The sequence below is a fragment of the Cetorhinus maximus genome, chromosome 13 (assembly GCF_964194155.1).
Source record: "Cetorhinus maximus chromosome 13, sCetMax3.hap1.1, whole genome shotgun sequence".
Lineage (NCBI taxonomy): Eukaryota > Metazoa > Chordata > Chondrichthyes > Lamniformes > Cetorhinidae > Cetorhinus > Cetorhinus maximus.
In genome coordinates, this window is record NC_135891.1 from 74662790 (window position 1) to 74682310 (window position 19521).

Below are 19521 nucleotides of genomic sequence, written 5' to 3' on the forward strand. Positions count from 1 at the left end.
GTGCCTGGCATGCGCAGTGACAGTATGATGACTTTAACTAATGATCTCGTTCTTCTCCCTTTTAGGCTTGCCAGCAGGCGTCCCATCCAGACCCCGAAGGGCCACCCCAACGCCAGAGGACCACTGGGCATCACTGTCACCTGTGTCACACCCGCTCTCTGAAGCAGGCACCAGTGTAGATACCTGCACCTCGGTGGGCATTAGTTCAGCAGCTAGTATCTCAACACACATTGGTGAGGACACTTCACACTCACCTAGCATGCAGGCGGAAGCAGAGTGCACCCAGGGCTCCCGCAGTCAGAGGACTGCTGAGGACCAGACGATGCTCAGTCTAAGACTGATGACGAGCCTCTGGCTTCGTCCAGGCAGTAGATGCTGGATGTCCAGCAAGATGTGCAGAAGCATCTGGTGGAGATCCATGAGGGTCTGCGTGCCATGGTCTCCGTGATGGAGGAGTCCATGCGGAGCACGAACGCTGTTGACTGTCATGGGTGAGTGCACTACCTCTTCCTTTGAGAGAGTGGCAGCTCTCATGGAGAGGCAGCTCCAGGGTCAGAATGAGGGGTTCCTGGGGTTGCGCTCAGACCTGCAAGCCCTCACACAGGCACTGATCTCAGCTGGTCAGTGCCCGTGTGGGAGATGGATGAGGCACCCAGTATTCCAGCTAGGTGCTCATCCATCAATGGTGTGCAGGGAGGTCCACAGCAACCTTACATTGACACACGGACTGTCGGTCGTCTCTGTGGGCTCCTTTCAGGGCGCTCCGGATGACTGCAGCAGCTCCTCCACCCCTCTACCAGTGACCGTGGCTTCTGATGAGGCTGCGGCGACTGGGGAGATACAGGCATGGCACTGGCTGCTCCCTCCCAGGCAGGGCCAACACAGGCTCCACTGGCCAGAGAACGACCGCCAAGGTCATCAAGGCCAACAAGGCAGCAGGGTGGCTCCAATACTGGTGCCAGCGAGGGGGAACATCTAGTAATAGCACTCACAGGCATAAGTTAAAGACAACATGAGCACAAGAGGGGCAGGTTATGGGTGATTTTACATTAATTTATGTTTCGTTAATGTTTACTGGTCTGGGACTTAAGACCAGAGAGGTTGATGTAAATAGTCTGTACTAGTCAAAATGATATCATGGCCCGAGTATGCTTCACCTTTTAACTTCATTGGTGTGGGGAACACCAGTATGTAATGCTGGACATACATGGCTCTGAACTTTATTGTACAGGTACTGAGTGTTCTTTGTGTTAAAATGAAAGGGTCCTTTCAGACATCCGGGTTGGAGGTGGCAGCCCTGGCATGCATTGAAGCTGATCTTTGGTAGCCTAGCTGAAGGAGCGTTGGGTCAAGGCGTCCCTGGTGTCTCTGCCTCCTTGGAGGTTACCAAGGTCTGGCTCCACGCCCTCAGCGTTCTCCTCGCCATGCTCATCTTCAGAATCACCACTGGACTCATCATCTGTGGCCTGTACAGCAGCGTCAAGATCCTCTTCCTCCAGTGGGTCCCCTCTTTCTAGCACCAGATTGTGGAGAGCGCAGCATGCAACCATGATCACTGACAACCGCTCTGGGGGCGTGTTTTAGTGCTACCCCTGAACGGTCCAGGCATCAGAAGCGCATCTCAAGAAGGCTGTTGGTCCTCTCCAGCACCGCCCTTGTGGAGCTATGACTCATACTGTAATGCTTCTCTGCCTCTGTCCTTGGGTGGCAGAGAGGCGTCATGAGGCACTTCTTCAACAGATAGCCCTTGTCACCCATCAGCCATCTATCCAGTCAGGCTGGAGCACCGAAGAGCCTCAGCACCTGGAGTGTCTCAGGATGTAAGTGTCATGGGAGCTGCAAGATTACCTTGCTCACACTTACAGAACCTGCATCCTGTGGTCAGACACTATCTGCACGCTCATGGAGTGGAATCCCGTCCTGTTAGCAAAGGAGCCTTGACGGCCACATGTGCAGTCGATGGCACCCTGGACATGAAGGAACCCAGCAATCGCTGCAAAGCCTCTGGGCTCACTCAGCCTGGCTGTCCTCGCCCATACGGTAAAGAATAAAGGTCAGCACCCACCTGAACAGAGCTTCTGTCACCAGCTTGACAACTGTGGACAGATGATTTTGAGACTCCACACAGATCCCCCACTGAGCCCTCAAAAGAGCAAGAGGCATGGAAGTTGAGGGCCACTGTGACCTTCAGAGCCACTGGCATGGGGTGTCCACCCACACAGTCGGAGCTGATCTCAGGCCCAATTATCTGAAAAATGGAAGTGATGGTCTCCCTTGAGAGGCGGAGCCTCCTTCGGCATTTCACCTCAGACATATTGAGGTAGCTGCATCGCCGTCTGTAAACCCTGGCAGCAGGATAGTGGCATCTTCTGCGGCCCTTTCTGCCTTGGACTACCTGCTGGCCCTGTGTCTCTCCTCCCACAGGTCCCTCCCTAGAAGCGGCATGTGGAACTCCTCTCCCTTCTGCCCCTCTTCCTCCTCAGGGGAGGTGCTTCCAGCAGAGGCTGCAATCCCCATTACCAGGGTAAAGGAAGGCTGTCTGATACCTAGAAGGGTCCACACGGTCTGAATCCTCCAGTGGCCTGGCAGACACCAATGAGTCCTGAAACGAAGCTTGGAAATGTTAAAAACAGATGAACCTGCCAAGTACCAATAAGCAACCAGCTGCAAACTATCTCCAAAACTGCCCACTACTCACACTGGCAATGCTGCTGACCCTTTTTATCCTGCCCTCAGATGAGGTTTGAGGAAATGTCTGCTGGCCGCCTGCCCGTTTTGCCCATGCGACGAGCAGTAAATCACATGGGCAACGAAAAATCTCAGACAATTGCATTGTTAAGGGCCTTAAGTGGCCTGTGAATTAATGGCAGGTGCCCGCCGAGCGAAAGATCACGAGTGTGCGCGATGACATCGGGATGCTCACCCAAAGGCATCATGCACTATTTTACTCTCGCTCAGGTCAGGCACGAGGTTGCCCAAGGGAAAAACTCTGCCCAAAATAACATTAAAAGACAGACATGCATAGCACAAAGGAAGATGGTTGTGGTTGTTGGAGGTCAATCATCTCAGTTTCGGAACATCGCTGCAGGAGTTCCTCAGGGTAGTGTCCTGCTGCTCCATCAATGACCTTCCTTCTATCATAAGGTCAGAATTGGGGATGTTCGCTGATGATTGTACAATGTTCAGCACCATTCGCAGCTCCTCAGGTACTGTAGCAGTCCATGCCCAAATGCAGCAAGTCCTGGATGATATCGAGGCTTGGGCTGACAACTGGCAAGAAACATTCGTGCCACACAAGTGCCAGGCAATGACCATCTCCAACAAGAGAGAATCTAGCCATCGCCCCTTGACATTCAATGGCATTACCACTGCTGAATCCCCCACTATCAACCTCCTGGGGTTACCACTGAACAGGAACCGAACTGGACTAGCCATATAAATACTCTGGCTACAAGAGATCAGAGGCTAGGAATCCTGTGGCGAGTAATACCTCCTGGCCACCCAAAGCCTTTCCACCATCTACAAGGCACAAGTCAGGAGAGTGACGGAATGCTCTCCACTTGCCTAGATAAGTGCAGCTCCAATAGCACTCAAGAAGCTCAACACCATCCAGGACAAAGTAGCCCGCTCAATTGGCACCCAATCCACAAACATTCTCTCCCTCCGCCACCAACGCACATTGGTAACAATGTCCACCATCTACAAAATGCACTGCAGAAACTCACCATCACTCCTTAGACAGCACCTTCGAAACTCATGACCACTACCATCTAGAAGGACAAGGGCAGCAGACACATAGGAACACCACCACCTGGAAGTTCCCTCCAAGCCACACACCGCCCTGACTTGGAAATATATCGCCACTCCTTCACTGTCACTGGGTCAAAATCCTGGAACTCCCTCCCTAACAGCACTGTGGGTGTACCTACACATGGACAGCAGTGGTTCAAGAAGGCAGCTCACCATCACCTTCTCAAGGGTAATTAGGGATGGGCAATAACTGCTGGCCTAGCCACCCACATCCCATGAATGAATTTTTTAAAAGTGAACTGAATTGGCTGAAGACTGGGGTTTTTGATGCTAGGGACCTCAGGGGGGGCAGAGATAGATTTTCTGGTGGAGAACAGTTGCATATGCTTCAGTCGTGTTTTGCACAGATGTGCTGGGTTACCCAATCATTGAGGATCAGGATGTTTGTGGAGCCTCCTCCTGTTAGTTTAATTGTTCACCACTATTCACAAGAGGATGTGGAGAACTGCAGAGCTTTCATCTGATCCACTCATTGTTGCACCTCTTGGCATCGGCTATTGCATGTTGCTTTTGTTTTTGCTTGTAACTTTACCATATTGGCGCTTCATTTATTGCTATTCCTGGTGCTGCCCCTGGCATGATCTCCTGCATTCCTCATTGAACTAGGGTTGATCATTACTTCGATGTCTTTCAGGACGACTATTGTAAGCTCCCTCTTTCGCCTGGTCAGGGACCTTCTTCAGTAAGTGATTATTTTCCAACGCAAGTCACTCTCAGACCCACTATTAGATCTCGTACTTTGCTTTTTTATTTTCCATTCTTTTACCTGATCTTGCCAGTGCATGCATGTCACTTCTTGGCTATCATCTTGAACATTTAACCAATATTTAAATTTTCCAGTAACTTTTCCTGCATGTCCCACAATAATCCATTCACTGGGCTCCACTCAGAAATTTAGCTGGAGTCCCAAGTCTGGTCCCTATCCATTTCTTCATGGCTTTATCTACAATCACCCTTCTGCCCTTCCCATGTATTACTGTTGAAAGACAAAATCTGGTTGCCATGTCCAAAAATGTAAAATGAAAAATACTTCTTAGATCCATGGCAACTGCCCCATTAAAGTTGTAATCTTTGACAAGGGTGAGCAAATTGTCTGTGCAGCTTGAAGACAATTTGCTTCTTTTCTCCCTGATTACTACTTGATGACATTATTACTTCTCTAACACTCCGATTACAGATGCTAGGCTTTGTTAGAGGTATATAATAATGCCCTGATTGGAAAGTCAGTGAATCAGCGTTTTACCCAAAATCGATTGCTTTATTATGCTCCATGTCCACTTTCATTTGTGCCTTTTCATGGGAGGCTTAGTTAATAGCAAAAGTATCTCACTAGAGACTACATCAGTATTAATACAGTGGCTTACTATCCTCTCTACTGAGTGAATCTAGGTAATATTTTAGCCGATCTGTTCCACATACTGTCAAACTCTTTCGAGTTATCAACAGTCACAGATTGCAACTCTTTCGAGTACAATCACAGTTCTTGGTTTCCGGGAGTGGGACATGAACCCACAACCCTCTGATTCAAAGGCGAGGGTGCTATGAACTGAGCCACAGCTGACACCAACTAAGATCGTATAGTTAAATGAATCCAGGACTAATACACTAATTACCAGACTAAAGCTTCCTGTGACGAGTACAATTCCTTCAGACTAATCGTTATCATCTTCAGCCTCCAAATTCTGTGCCAAGCATCACTCCAAGAGCCCCACTGTTCCACTTTGGGCAGTTAATTGCATTACGATATTTTCAGTCACATCTGAAGCACCTGTTAACTGTTCCCTGGGCATCCCTGGGGTTCATTCACCTACTATTGCTGCTCCAATCCTGTTGTCTGCTGTGGTATCCAGGTTTGCTAAAAGTGCTTTCATTCTCATTCCTTCTGTCTGTCACTCTTATTTTGTGCTGGTGCCTGTGTCCAGTATCTGGACGATCTGGAAATGCCACAACCATAGAGTCCCCAACTTTTGTGGCACTGCAGAATCTCCCATTTGTGCCATAAGGCTATTGGAAATGACGGCTTCCCCAGGATTTTTTTTTCCAACGCAGCAGACATCTGCTCCAGAAGGGAGTCTCTTTCTGAGAAATGAACCCAGTTAAGACCAGGAATCTGTCAATAAGCGACACCGCAGCACAAACCTGCAATTTGAATGCAAGAACTGAACAAAGGATCGCCAAATTCAATTTATGCGATCTTTCATGTAGTCTATTAAAGTCCACGATATATTCCTCCATGGAATGACCAACCACCTTGCAAAATCTCTGTCCATGGCTCGTAAACATCCACTAGATCATTTTCCTGGTACATTTCATCCATGAAACCTCAGAAGAGCTAAACCTTCCTCAGTATCCAACTGATGGGCTTCCAGCTCACAAAATACTTTTCTAATTTTAGGCAGTGACAATGCCAGGGCCATACCTTGTTTCATCTTTGGGGGCTGGGTGGGGAGGTGGTGAAAACATAACCCCTTCACACATTCGCTTCATTCTTCCACAAGATTCAGACTCCAAGAACATCGGTGGGTATTCATGCTCTGACAATTTACATTCGCTTTCAGCCAGTTTTCACAAAAGCTAAATCGGACTGCAATTCTCTTTTTAAAGATTCTTTTGAATCTTCACCTATAGGCAACCATTCTCTGTTACGATGCAAAACTTTTTATAGCCAGTTGGTGACAGAGACCAAAAGTCAATCTTTACTGTTTTAAATTTATTTGGAAAGTTAAACATTACAAATTTGTAGCTCATAGCCGTACAACAACCACACTAGTGACAATAAGCATCCCTTCATATTTGCGCAAGTAATTATCGAATGAGTGCACCCAACGCTCCCCCACCCCCACCAACTTTTAGACACAACTTTCATTTATACAATTAACACTGTATAGGAAGCCAGATGGCAAGGAAAGATTTGAAGGATAATTAAATAGATATTTGAGAGGCAAGAGTTTTTGGAACTGGACAGATCTGTCTTCCTATATCGTTCTTTTCAAATACAATATTGGACGTCCAGGGTCTCAGTGATGTCAGTGCTCTAGATACGTACCTGTTGTGGTGCTGCCACTTGCTGTACCACAGCAGCCTGCACAGATGGTGGACCGGCAGCGGATGTCCGCAGGGTCACAGTCGATGCCGAGTCGGATGCACCCTCTGAACTCTGCATGCTAGTTTCTATGAAAAGACAAACAAGGTATTAGTCTGAGAAAGATTGCAGCTGTTTTCAGACTATCCATGCAGTAGTGGCACAGAACTGCTGAGATCTGTGGTCAGTTATAGGCCAGAGACTAATTCTGCACAATAAAACATTAAACACATATTGTAGCTTTTTTTCATGATTTCAACATTGATTTGTAATTCAGCAGACTGCCAGGTGATTACGAAGCTTGAAAGTAACAACTTCATTTTTACAGCTTCTTTCACAACTTAGGATGCCATAAAGCATACAAACACGAATTATGAGTAGGCTACTCGGCCCTTTGAGCCTGCTCCGCCATTCAATAAGATCATGGCTGATCTGATTGTAACCTCAAACCTACATTCCTGCCTACCCGATAACCTTTCACCCGCCTTGTTAATCAAGAATCTATCTTAGCCCCGTCTTAAAAATCTTCAAAGACACTGCTTCGATGCCTTTTGAGGAAGAATTCCAAAGACTCATGTCCCTCAAAAAATTTCTCCGTATCTGTGTCTTAAATGAGTGATCCCTTATTTTTAACCGTGACCTCTAGTTCTAGATTCTCCCACAAGAGGAAACATCCTCTCCACATTCACCCTGTCAAGAGTACTCAGGATCTTAAGGTTTCAATCAAGTCACCTTCTAAATTCCAGAGGAAACAAGCCTAGTCTGTCCAGCCTTTCCTCATAAGGTAAACCCCCATTCCAGGTACTAGTCTAATAAACCTTCTCAGAACACATTCACATCTTTCCTTAAGATAAGGAGACCAATACTGTACACAATACTCCATATGTGGTCTCACCAGTGCCCTGCACAACTGAAGCATAACCTTCCTACCTCTGTAATCAATTCCCCTCACAATAAATGATAACATTCTATTAGCTTTCCTAATTACTTGCTTTACTTGCATACTGGCCTTGAGATTCATGCACTAGGACGCCCAGGTCCCTCTGAATCTCAGAGCTCTGCAAAGTCTCACCATCGAATGTTTTTTTTTTATTCTTCTTGCCAAAATGGACCATTCCACATTTGCCAGATCCTTGCCGACTCACTTAACCCATTTCCCTTTGTAACCTCCTCTTCACAACTTACTTTCGTACTTAGCTTTGTGTCATCAGCAAATTTCACAATCTTACCTTCGATCCCTTCATCCAAGTCATTTATATGAATTGTAAAAAGTTCAGGCCCTAGCACTGATCCCTGTGGCACACCACTTGTTATACACTGCCAACCAAAAAAGTCCTTTGTTTCCTGTGAACTAACCAATCTTCTATTCATGCCAATATTTTACCCCAACACCATGAGTTTTCATTTTCTGCAATAACCTTTGATGTGGCACCTTATCAAATGCCTTCTGGGAATCAATACATCCGCTGGTTCCCCTTTATCCATAGCATGTGACTCCTTCAAAGAATAAACTGGTCAAACATGACTTCCCTGTCACAAAACCATGTTGACTCTGCTCAATTGCCTTGAATTTTTCTTAGCGCCCTGCTCTAATATATTTAATAATAGCTTCTAACATTTTCCCTATGACAGATGTTAAGCTAACTGGCCTGTAGTTTCCTGCTTTGGCTCCCTTCCTTTTTGAATAGAAGAGTTACATCTGCTATTTTCCAATCTAATGGAACCTTCCCCAAATCTAGGGAATTTTGGAAAATTAAAACCAAAGCAACAACTATCTCACTAGCCACTTCTTTCAAGATCCTAGGATGGAGCTCATCCAGACCTACGGATCTGTCAGCCTGCACCCCCAACAATTTACTCCTTACCATTTCCCTGGTGATAAAATTTTTCCAGAGTTCCTCCCTCCCTTCCATTTCCTGATTGACAGTTATTTCTGGGATGTTACTTGCATCTCTATAGTGAAAACCAATGCAAAATACCGGTTCAATTCATCTGCTCTTCTTCCTACTTTCCATTATCAATTCCCCAGATGCACTTGCTATAGGACCAACACTCCCTTGGTTAACTCTTTTCTTTTTCAAATATCTATTGAAACTCTTACTATGTCTTTATTTTTCTAGCTAGCTTCCTCTTGCACTCTAATTTTTCCCTCCTTAATCTTTTTGTCATTCTTTGCTGTTCTTTATATTCTGTCTAATGTTCCGACCTATGCTTCTTTATGCAGTTATATGTTTTTTTCTTTAATTTTGAAATTATCTTTAATTTTTTTAGTTAACCACAGATCATGAGTCCTTCCCTTGGAATTTTTCCTCCTCAGTGGAATAAAAATTCCAGTGTATTCTGAAATATCCCTTTAAATGTCTGTCACTGCATCTCTGTCGACCTATCCCTTAACCTCATTTGCCACTTCACATTAGCTACCTCTGCTTTCATGCCCTCATAATTATCCTTATTTAAGTTTAAAATATTAGTCTTTGACACACTCTTCTACCTTTTAAACTGATTGTAAAATTCAGTCATATTATGATCACTGCTACCTAAAGGCACCTTCACTATGTGGTTATCAATTAATTGTATCTCATTGCACAATACCAGGTCTGGTATAGCCTTTCTGGTTAGCTCCAGAGTGTGCTGTTCTAAAAAACTATCCCAAAAGCATTTCATGAACTCATCTATGCTACCTTTGCCCATCTGATCATTCCAATCTATATGTAGATTCACATGTGTAGTCACTATTATAATGCTACTTGTAATATTAAGAAACTCGAGAGCCAATTTGCAGGAAAAGTGCCACAAACAGCAATAAGATAATGAATCAGAAAATCCGTTTTGTCCTGTTGATTGAGGGGTAAATTTTGGCCAGGACATGGAGGAGAACTCTGCTACACTCACTCCAAATAGTACCAAAGGATCGGAAACACATTCCTATTTGCTATCAAGCGGCACTTACTCAGCAATAACCTGCTCACTGATGCTGTTCAAGTTCTACCAGGGTCACAACTCCTGACCTGATTACAGCCTTGATCCAAACATAGACAAAAGAGCTGAACTCAAAGGGCGAGGGGAGGATAAACTGCCCTTCACATCAAGGCAACATTTGATCAAGCGTGGCATCAAGGGGCCCTAGCAAAACTGGAGTCAATGGGAAAACTCTCTGCTGGTTGGAGTCATACCTAGCACAAAGGGAGATGGCTGAGGTTGTTGGAGGTCAGTCATCTCAGTTCCAGGACATTGCTGCAGGGGTTCCTCAGGGTAGGGTCCTAGGCCCAACCATCTTCAGCTGCTTCATCAATGACCTTCCTTCCATCATAAAGATGTGGAAATGGTCGCCGATTGCTGATGATTGCACCATATTCAGTGCCATTCATGACTCCTCAGGTGCTGAATCAGTCCATGTCCATATAAGGTCTGATCAACTCAAGCCTGAATGTTGGCAAGTAACATTCACTCCACATAAGTACCAGCAATGACCATCTCGTACGAGAGAGAATCTAACCATCCCCGCTTCACTTTGAAAAGGCATGACCAACACCCTGGGCGTTACCATTGACCAGAAACTTAACCAGACCAGCCATAGCAATACTGTGGCTACAAAAGCAGGTCAGAGGCTGGGAATTCTGCAGTGAGTAACTCACCTCCTGACTCCCCAAAGCCTGTCCACCATCTACAAGGCATAAGTCAGGAGTATGATGGAATACTCTCCACTTGCCTGGATAAGTGCAGCTCCCACAACACTCAAGAAGCTTGACACCATCCAGCACAAAGCAGCCCACTTGATTGACACCCAACTCCTACCTTAAACATTCACTCCCTCCACCACCAACGCACAGTGGCAGCAGTGTGTACCATACACAAGATGCACAGCAGCAACTGGTCAAGCCTCCAACATCACCTTTCAAACCCGCCACCTCTACCACCTAGAAGGACAAGGGGAGCAGATGGGAACACCACCACCTGCACATTCACCTGCAAATCACACACCAGCCTGAATTGGAATGATATCAGCTGGTCCTTCATCGCTCGGTCAAAATCCTGGAACTCCCTACCGAACAGCACTGAGGCTGTAGCGGTTCAAGAAAATACCCCCTCTCCACCTTCAAGGGCAAGCAGGGGCAGGCAATAAATGCTGGCTTTGGCAACACGCCCACATCCCATGAAAAAAAAATTAAAACATGATAAAACAATAATGGAGTTGCTGACTAATCATTACTATCAATCTATACCAATTTTTCCTATTCATTCATGGTATATGGCCAGCATTTATTGCCCATCCTTAATTTCCCTCAAGGTGGCGGTGGTGAGCTGCCTTGAACCGCTGCAGTCCACATGGTGTAGGTGCACCCACAGTGCCGTTATGGAGGGAGTTCCAGGATTTTGACCCAGCAACAGTGAAGGAATGGCAATATATTTCCAAGTCAGGATGGTGACTTGGAGGGAAACTTCCAGGTAGTGGTGTTCCCATGTGTCTGATGCCCTTGCCTTTCTAGATGGTAGTGGTCATGGGTTTAGAAGTTGTTGCCGTAGGAGTCTTGGTGAATTCCTGCAGCGCATCTTGTAGATGGTACACATTGCTGCTACTGTGCATTGGTGGTGGACGGAGTTAATGTTTGTGGATGGGATGCCAATCAAGCGGGCTGCTTTGTCCTCGATGGTGTCAAGCTTCATGAGTGTTGTTGGAGCTGCACTCATCCAGGCAAGTGGGGAGTATTCTATCATACTACTGACTTGTGCCTTGTGGAGGGGCTTTGGGGAGTTAGGTGGTGAGTTACACGCTGCAGGATTCCTAGCATCTGACCTGCTATTGCAGCCAAAGTTTTTATATGGTTCGTCCAGTTCACTTTCTGGTTAATGGCACCCGCCAGGATGCTGGTAGTGGGGGATTCAGTGGTGGTAATGCCACTGAATGTCAAGGGGCAATGGTTAGATTCTCTCTTGTTAGAGATGGCACTTGTGTGGCACAAATGTTACTTACCACTTGACAGCCCAAACTTAGGTATTGTCCAGGTCTTACTGAAGCAGCCCATGTCCAAATGCAGCATCTGAGAAGTCACGAGTGGTGCCGAACATCATGCAGTGATCAGCAAACATCCCCACTTCTGACCTTATGATGGAAGAAAGGTCATTGATGAAGCAGCTGAAGATGGTTGAGCCTAGGACACTACCCTGAGGAACTCCTGCAGTGATGGCCTGGAGCTGAAATGATTGACCTCCAGCAACCACAACCTTCTTTCTTTGTGCTAGGTATGACTCCAGCCAGCAGAGTTTCCCCCTCACCACCAATTCCTATTGACTCCAGTTTTTCTAAGGCTCCTTGATGCCACACTCAGTCACATGCTGCTTCATGTCAAGGGCAGTCACTCTCACCTCACCCCTGGAGTTCAGCTCTTTTATCCATGTTTGAACCAAGGCTATCAGGGGGTCAGGAGCTGAGAGGTCCTGGCAGAACCTAAACTGAGCGCCGGTGAGCGGGTTATTGCTAAGCAAGTGCTGCTTGATTGCACTATTAACGGCCCCTTCCATCATTTTACTGATGATTGGGAGTAGACTGTTAGGGCGGTAACTGGCCCAGTTGGATTTGTCAGGCTTGTGTGTACAGGACATACCTGGGCAATTTTCCACATTGCTGGGTAAGTGCCTGTGTTGTAGCTGTACTGGGACAGCTTGGCTAGAGGCACTGCAAGTCCTGGAGCACGTCTTCAGTACTATTGCCAGGATATTGTCAGGGTCCATAGCCTTTGCAGTGTCCAGTGTCTTCAGCCATTTCTTGATATCGCTTGGAGTGAATCAAATGGCCGACGACCGGCATCTGTGATGCTGGGGATCTCAAGAGGAGGACAAGATAGATCATCCACTCAGCACTTCTGGCTTGTGTTGCAAATGCTTCAGCCTTTTCTTTTACACTGATGTGCTGGGCTCTCCCATCATTGAGGGTGGGGATATTTGTGGAGCCTTCTCCTCCTGTGAATTGTTTAATTGTCCACTAACATTCACAACTGGATGTGGCAGAACTGCAGAGCTTAGATCTGATCTGTTGGTTGTAGAGTCACTTAGCTCTGTCCATCACTTGCTGCTGAGGACTATTGCGTGCTAAACAGCCTGCGTTGTAGTTTCACCAGGTTGACACATCATGCCTGGTGCTGCTCCTTGCATGCCCTCCTGCACTCGTCATTGAACCAGGATTGATCCCCTGGCTTGGTGGTAATGTCAGAGTGGGGAATGTGCCAGGTAATGAGGTTACAGATTATGGCCGAGTACAATTCTGTTTCTGATGGCCCACAGCACCTTATGGTTGTCCAGTCTCGAAATGCTAGATCAATTCGAAATTTATCCCATTTAGCATGGTGGTAGTGCCACACGACACGATGGCGAGTATCCCCAGTAAGAAGACAAGACTTTGTCTCCACAAGGACTGCGTGGTGGTCATTCCTACCGATACTACGGGCAGATAAATCAAAACGTGGAATCAATTTGAGTGGAGCCAAGTAAAGCGAGGGGCAGAAAACATTTGGTGCGGGGGGGGGGGGCATGGAGGAGAGGAGGCTATGAATAGCTCACAGATTGTAGCTGTAGTGTAGGGCGGTGTATAAATCAGGAAATTAGAGGTGAATGTATTAAGGGTAATACAGTAATCGTGGAGGATTTTAATCTTTGTATAGACTGGGCAAACCACATTTGTAGTAATAGCGTGGGGAACAAGTTCATGCAATATGCCAAGGAACCAACTAGAAAACAGGCTATTTTGGATCTAACAGTGTGAAATGAGAACGGCTTAATTAATAACCTTTTGGTAAAGGGGCCTCTAGGGAAGAGTGATCATATCAAAAAATTTTATATTGAGTTTGAAAATTTAGTCAAGTTCCAAAACTAGGGTATTAAACCTAAATGAAGCAAAGTGCATAGCCGTGAGAGGCAAGGTGGCCAAGATAGATTGTAAACTATGCTGAGGTGATAATAAAGAAGCAATGGCTGACATTTAAAGAATAAATACATAAATATACACTCCTTTGAGACACAAAAACCCCACAGAAAAAGTAGTCCAAACATTACTAACAAGAGTTGAAGACTGTAAGCTTGATAGAATTAGATCAAAGTTGTCAAAGAGTAGTAAGCCTTACCCAAGGGCATACACATGTTCACTACACTAGTTTGTGGGATGAGGAGATTGGCCTGGCAGATAGAGCAGGCTAGGCCTATAATTCCTATAGTTTAGGAGAGGGAGTGAGCAAGCGCGAGAGTGAGATGAGAGAGAGAGAGAGATTATTTAATTGAAACATATACAATTCTTAAGGGGCTTGACAGGGTAGGTGCTGAGGAGATCTCGCCCTTGGCTGGAGAATCTAGAATATGGGGTCAGTCACATAGAAACTAGGAGGAGTAAGCCATTCGGCCCTTTGAGCCTGCTCCGCCATTCATTATGATCTTGGCTGATCATCCAACTCAATAGCCTGCTCCCGCTTTCTCCCCATACCCTTTGATCCCTTTCACCCCGAGAGCTATACCTAACTCCTTCTTGAAAACATACAATGTTTTGGTCTCAACTACTTTCTGTTGGTAACGAATTCCACGGGCTCACCACTCTCTGGGTGAAGAAATTTCTCCTCATCTCAGTCCTAAATGGTCTACCCCATATCCTCAGAATGTGACCCCTGGTTCTGTACTCCCCCACCATCGGGAACATCCTTCCTGCATCTACCCTGTCAAGTCCTGTTAGAATTTTATAGGTTTCTATGAGATCCCCCCTCATTCTTCTGAACTCCAGCAAATATAATCCTAATCGACTCAATCTCTCCTCATATGTCAGTCCCGCCATCCCAGGAATCAGTCGGGTAAACGTTCGCTGCACTCCCTCTACAGCAAGTACATCTTTCCTCAGATATGGAGACCAAAACTGCACACAATATTCCAGGTGTGGTCTCACCAAGGCCCTGTACAATTGCAGCAAGACACCCCTGTTCCTGTACTCGAATCCTCTGGCTATGAAGGCCAGCATACCATTTGCCTTCTTTATCGCCTGCTGCACCTGCATGCTTACCTTCAGCGACTGGTGTACAAGGACACCCAGGTCTCATTGCACATTCCCCTTTCTCAATTTATAGCCATTCAGATAATAATCTGCCTTCCTGTTTTTGCTACCAAAGTGGATAACCTCACATTTATCCACATTATACTGCATCTACCATGCATTTGCCCACTCACTCAGCTTGTCCAAATCACACTGAAGCATCTCTGCATCCTCCTCACAGCTCACCCTCCCACCCAGCTTTGTGTCATCTGAATGTGTCAAAAGTGGACAGCCATTTAGGACTTGGACAGGAGAAATTTCTTCATTCAAAGGCTGAGTCTTTCAAATGCTCAACCACAGAGAGCTGTGGATGCTCATTGAGTATATTTAAGGCAGAAGTCAACAGATTTTTGGGTACTAAGGGAATTCAGGGATATGGGGATAGTGAAGGAAGGTGGATATGAAATAAATCAGCTACAATCCTTGCTGAATGGTGCAGCAGGTACAAAGGGCCAAATGGCCCACTCCATCTCCTATATCTCATGCTCTTAACCAGAGGTCTAAAGTCACCTGTTCCTCCGAAGCCTGCAACATTGCCATCATGCCCCAAATTACTCATATACTGCATTCCAAAATATTATTTTCTGAAACAAATCAAATTTGCGTTGGAATGAATCAATACTCTGTTTCCACCAGATGTTCAGGGAGTCTGATCTCTAAATTGACAACTAACTTACTAATATACTGTTTCCTAGGTCAGTTTTGAATTTATCTCCCCCCGCATTTCCCCCCATCCCCCTCCACCTCACCACCAACTTCATGTGTAGGTTGTGTCCTCTGGTTCAATGATGATAATTCAGGAGCCCTGAATAAAAGCAGAGTTTGCACTTTGAATGCAATGGGACATCAGGCCAGTAATGACCTCAACATGAGTACCCAACATTTAGTCAATTTTGTTGCAAAGAAAAATATCCACGGTATATGAAAGTACATAAAAGTTCAATTTACAACCATGGCGAGTTGTGAAATTGAAAGGGGATGAATGCTCATGGGTGAGATTGGTATCCTGGGAGAATCTGTGGTTATCTCCACAAAATCTTCCACACTATTTTGTGCATTTTGGTGTTGATTAAAATTCTACTTTCAGAGGTAAAAATAGTGCGTCCTGCAAGAGTTAGATATTCCAAACATGGAAATAATACTATCTGTATGGACTCCATTAGTAACATCTATTAAAATAGACAAGAAACGTGAAACAAATGTATTATATGACTACCAGTATCATTCAGCCTATGCTGGCTTTGACCCCGAGAAAAGGTTTATCTTTGTTTTAATTATTCTTTAATTACTAATCCAAAAGGTGATCATGGAATAAAAGGATGGCATGCATCAAAATGTGATTTTTCAGGATCAAGAATGTGGAGCTGAAATCAGTGCTCTCTCACCCACCTGATTGCTTCCAATATGGAGGCAGCAATCAATTATAATCTTATCAATGCTATTCCTCAAATTTCCCCAGCCTTAACCAGATACACATTAGAGGAGGTTGGAAACAGGTAAGTTACAGAATACAGTCAGGCACTGCAAATCACCCAAAACAACAGTGATCAGCGTCATGCAGTACAGCAGTTTACTGAGTTAAAATCCTAAATATAAGAATCTCAGTGGGGAAGAAGTGACCAAGTCCTACTGACCTACTTTAATACAAATGACACTCATTTCAAACTTTGGCAATTCTATAAATGCAGTGACAGAAATACTCAATAAAACCAGTTAATATTTTCGCTCTGGAAAGCATTTTGTCAAAAGGCTAGAACTAGTCCTAAAGAAAAATTCACCTTCATTCGAAACAAGAGCCAGAAAGCTCCTTTCAGAAAAATAGAGAAGTTGGATTCAGCAGCTTGTTTTATCTTTTTTAGGGCACAAAATAATTCTAACCTAGAAATTCTATCCTAAAAGCAACAACCCATGTTGCCTCAAGTTTGCTTGCGATCAATGGCAAGGGAAGAAATTAGTTCTATCAACTTTCAGTTCTCCTTCCAGCTAATCTCTTGGGTTTCAAGTCTCCAGGCTGTGTATCTAGTTTATATCAATGACCTTCAATCCCAGTAAAAAAAAAGATTTTCATATCAAACAAGCTGAGACATACATTGACAACCTGACAAGTCAGCTTTTTAAGCTGATGGCTGGGATGGGCTTCTCAAAAGGTAGATAATGACACTGAAATCTTGAGCCCATATTCTCCCCACAGTAACAGTAGGAAAACAATTACACGAACACAAGGTTATGCACTGTGCTGGTTCAAGATGCAGTTTAGTGTTTCAGCACAATAAATTTTCAATAGCTTAGCCAGGATTGTTCAAGCTAAGCAGCATTGCAGGTGATGCCAGGAGAGATAATTAGTTAACTCTGACTTACTTATACAAACCTCCAGCGTCTTGCTATAGAGAGATATTGGTAGAGATCACCTGTTCTACTATATCTTGTTGGAGCATGAAGAGTTTATAATCAGTCTAGATCCACTGGTAACAAATCCATCTCTACAACAACATGGAAAACAGTGGAGATGCCTTGCAATGCTACAGTGGTCAGCCAAATTGCTGCTGACGTCACCTGACAAATAGAGTAATAGAATTCAAAACCTGGTTAGTGGAAGCCTATTATAAATAAATCTCCCATACTCTTGCTTCCAAAATGAAAATTCTAACTACTTGGTTCACTAAATTGGTCTCTGGGATGAGGGGCTGTCCTATGATGAAAGGTTAAATAAATTGGGCTCACATTCTCCGGAATTTAGAAGAGCAGCAATCTCATTGACGCCTACAGAATTCTGAAGGGGCTTAATAGGGTAGATGCTGAGAGATTGTTTCCGCTAGTCGGGAATTTAAAACACAGGACATTGTCTCAGGGTAGGGGGCGGGAAAATGGAATTGAAGCCCTTGATTGAAAACTATCCTTACTTTTAAGCCAATTTTAATTCAGTTTCAACTTCTACACGTAAAGTGATTTCTATCTTTGTAAAGATTATGCAGACTGCAACGTAAATATGCAAAGATCTATCAATGGCCTGGCTGATTGCAATAGATGCTCCAAATCTAAATAACATTCAGCGGAGTAGAAATCTACCAGAATCACATTTCTCTTACCCCTCCAGTCAGAAACAGTGTCTCTTTACCCTTTTCACTGGCTAACTCCTTTGCTGGGGAAAGGCAGAGACACAAGGTGCCAGAAGACTGGGCTATGAAGCATACCTAAAGCACTCAAAACAAGACCTGCAAGTCTCAGGACCAGTTCCAGAGGTTTTTTGGGGGCCTCCCTGCAATAGGGCTGGCAAGCTGAAGTAAATCCAAGGTGCAATGCGAATACCTGCTCAATGCAGAGGAAGGTCCGGAGATTGCATTCCAAGAAGCAACTGCTTGAAATCTGCAATGTCAGCATACTCGTCCATAGAAAGCCAGTTTAGATGGGTAAAGTGATCCAGTGACAGGCAATAATTTTTTTTTCAAGAAGAATTAATCTGTCAACAAACATTTACAATGTGGACAGTCATTTTGAGAGATCGGAGTACATTTGGAGTTTTGGCAGATTTTGGAAGTTATATCACTGACTCGGAGAATGATGGGATGGGGGTTGTAGAAACTTCATACAAGATCAGGGACATCCTCTTTTATATCCCACCATAAACACCAATGATTCAGAAGGTCATCGTGAACCTGACAATGAAGCCCAAAGGGTCACTTTAGTAATAAGCACTGACTACATATTAGCAGCTGTGACACCTTGCTTTCTTTGCACAAACCTTCCACCCTCAGCATAGCCCAAAATAACATGTAACAAGTGCTGGCCACCTAACACTGGTATAATTCTCATCGCCATCTTTACGTTAGGTATTTACATTAGGATGAATTCAGAATGAGTCAAAGTTAAAAGTTTACGAAGTAGTTGTCAGGTCACCAGTTTAATGTCACATCTGTGATCGAAATGCTTTTGCCAGCCATCAGGTAGGGATCTATTGGTGTCCAACGCCATCCAGAGTTGAAATCGCAGAATCATAGAATAGTTACAGCACAGAAGGAAGCCAGTGTGTCTGTGCTGGCTCCCTGAAGGAGCGACTCACCTAGTGCCAATCCCTCACCTTCTCCCCACAGCCCTACATTCTTCCTTCTCAGATAATAAATCTAGTTTCCTGTTGAATGCCTAAATTCAATGTGCCTCTAACCACACTCAGGCCAGGCAGTGTATTCCAAATCCTAACCACTTGCTGCATGAAAACGTTTTTCCTTATGTCGCCATTGCTTCTTTTGCCAATTACCATAGGTGTCAACATATAAATCAACAGTTGAAGCTTCAAAACCGCTCCCAAATGGGGCAGGTCGACACATAGGCCGAGTATAAAAGTGAATCCGGCATGGGTGTGGGCGCCTGTCATTTTGAAATATTATCAGCATCTGAAGCAGAGTGGCCACGCCTTAAACTCCCAAGCATCATTGCAACATAGTCCATGTCACCTGCTTGATCCCTTGTGCCCAGTTATAAAGGTACTGGTAAGCAAAACATCTGTTTGTGGGCTGAAAAATAGAGGCTGACCACTAGTGTAAGTATAACATGTGGCTGAAAAAGGGGGTAG

General features: G+C 44.9%; 1 protein-coding gene across 7 annotated transcripts in view; it reads right to left on the reverse strand.

Moving 5' to 3' along the window:
* The window catches only part of LOC144688703 (DNA-binding protein RFX2-like), a 911596-nt gene that overhangs the window by 873076 nt on the left and 18999 nt on the right, over positions 1-19521 (reverse strand). For 5 of the 7 annotated variants that reach the window (XR_013578459.1, XM_078555566.1, XM_078555565.1 and 2 more), the window contains one exon: positions 6857-6981. Coding sequence is in view for 5 of the 7 variants with exons in the window: in XM_078555566.1 (XP_078411692.1) it covers positions 6857-6973 (117 nt within the window). In the remaining 2 variants the exon portion in view is untranslated. Of the gene's footprint in view, positions 1-6856; positions 6984-17312; positions 17508-19521 lie in introns of those variants that run through there. The other 2 variants (XM_078555563.1, XM_078555567.1) reach the window with 2 other exon arrangements.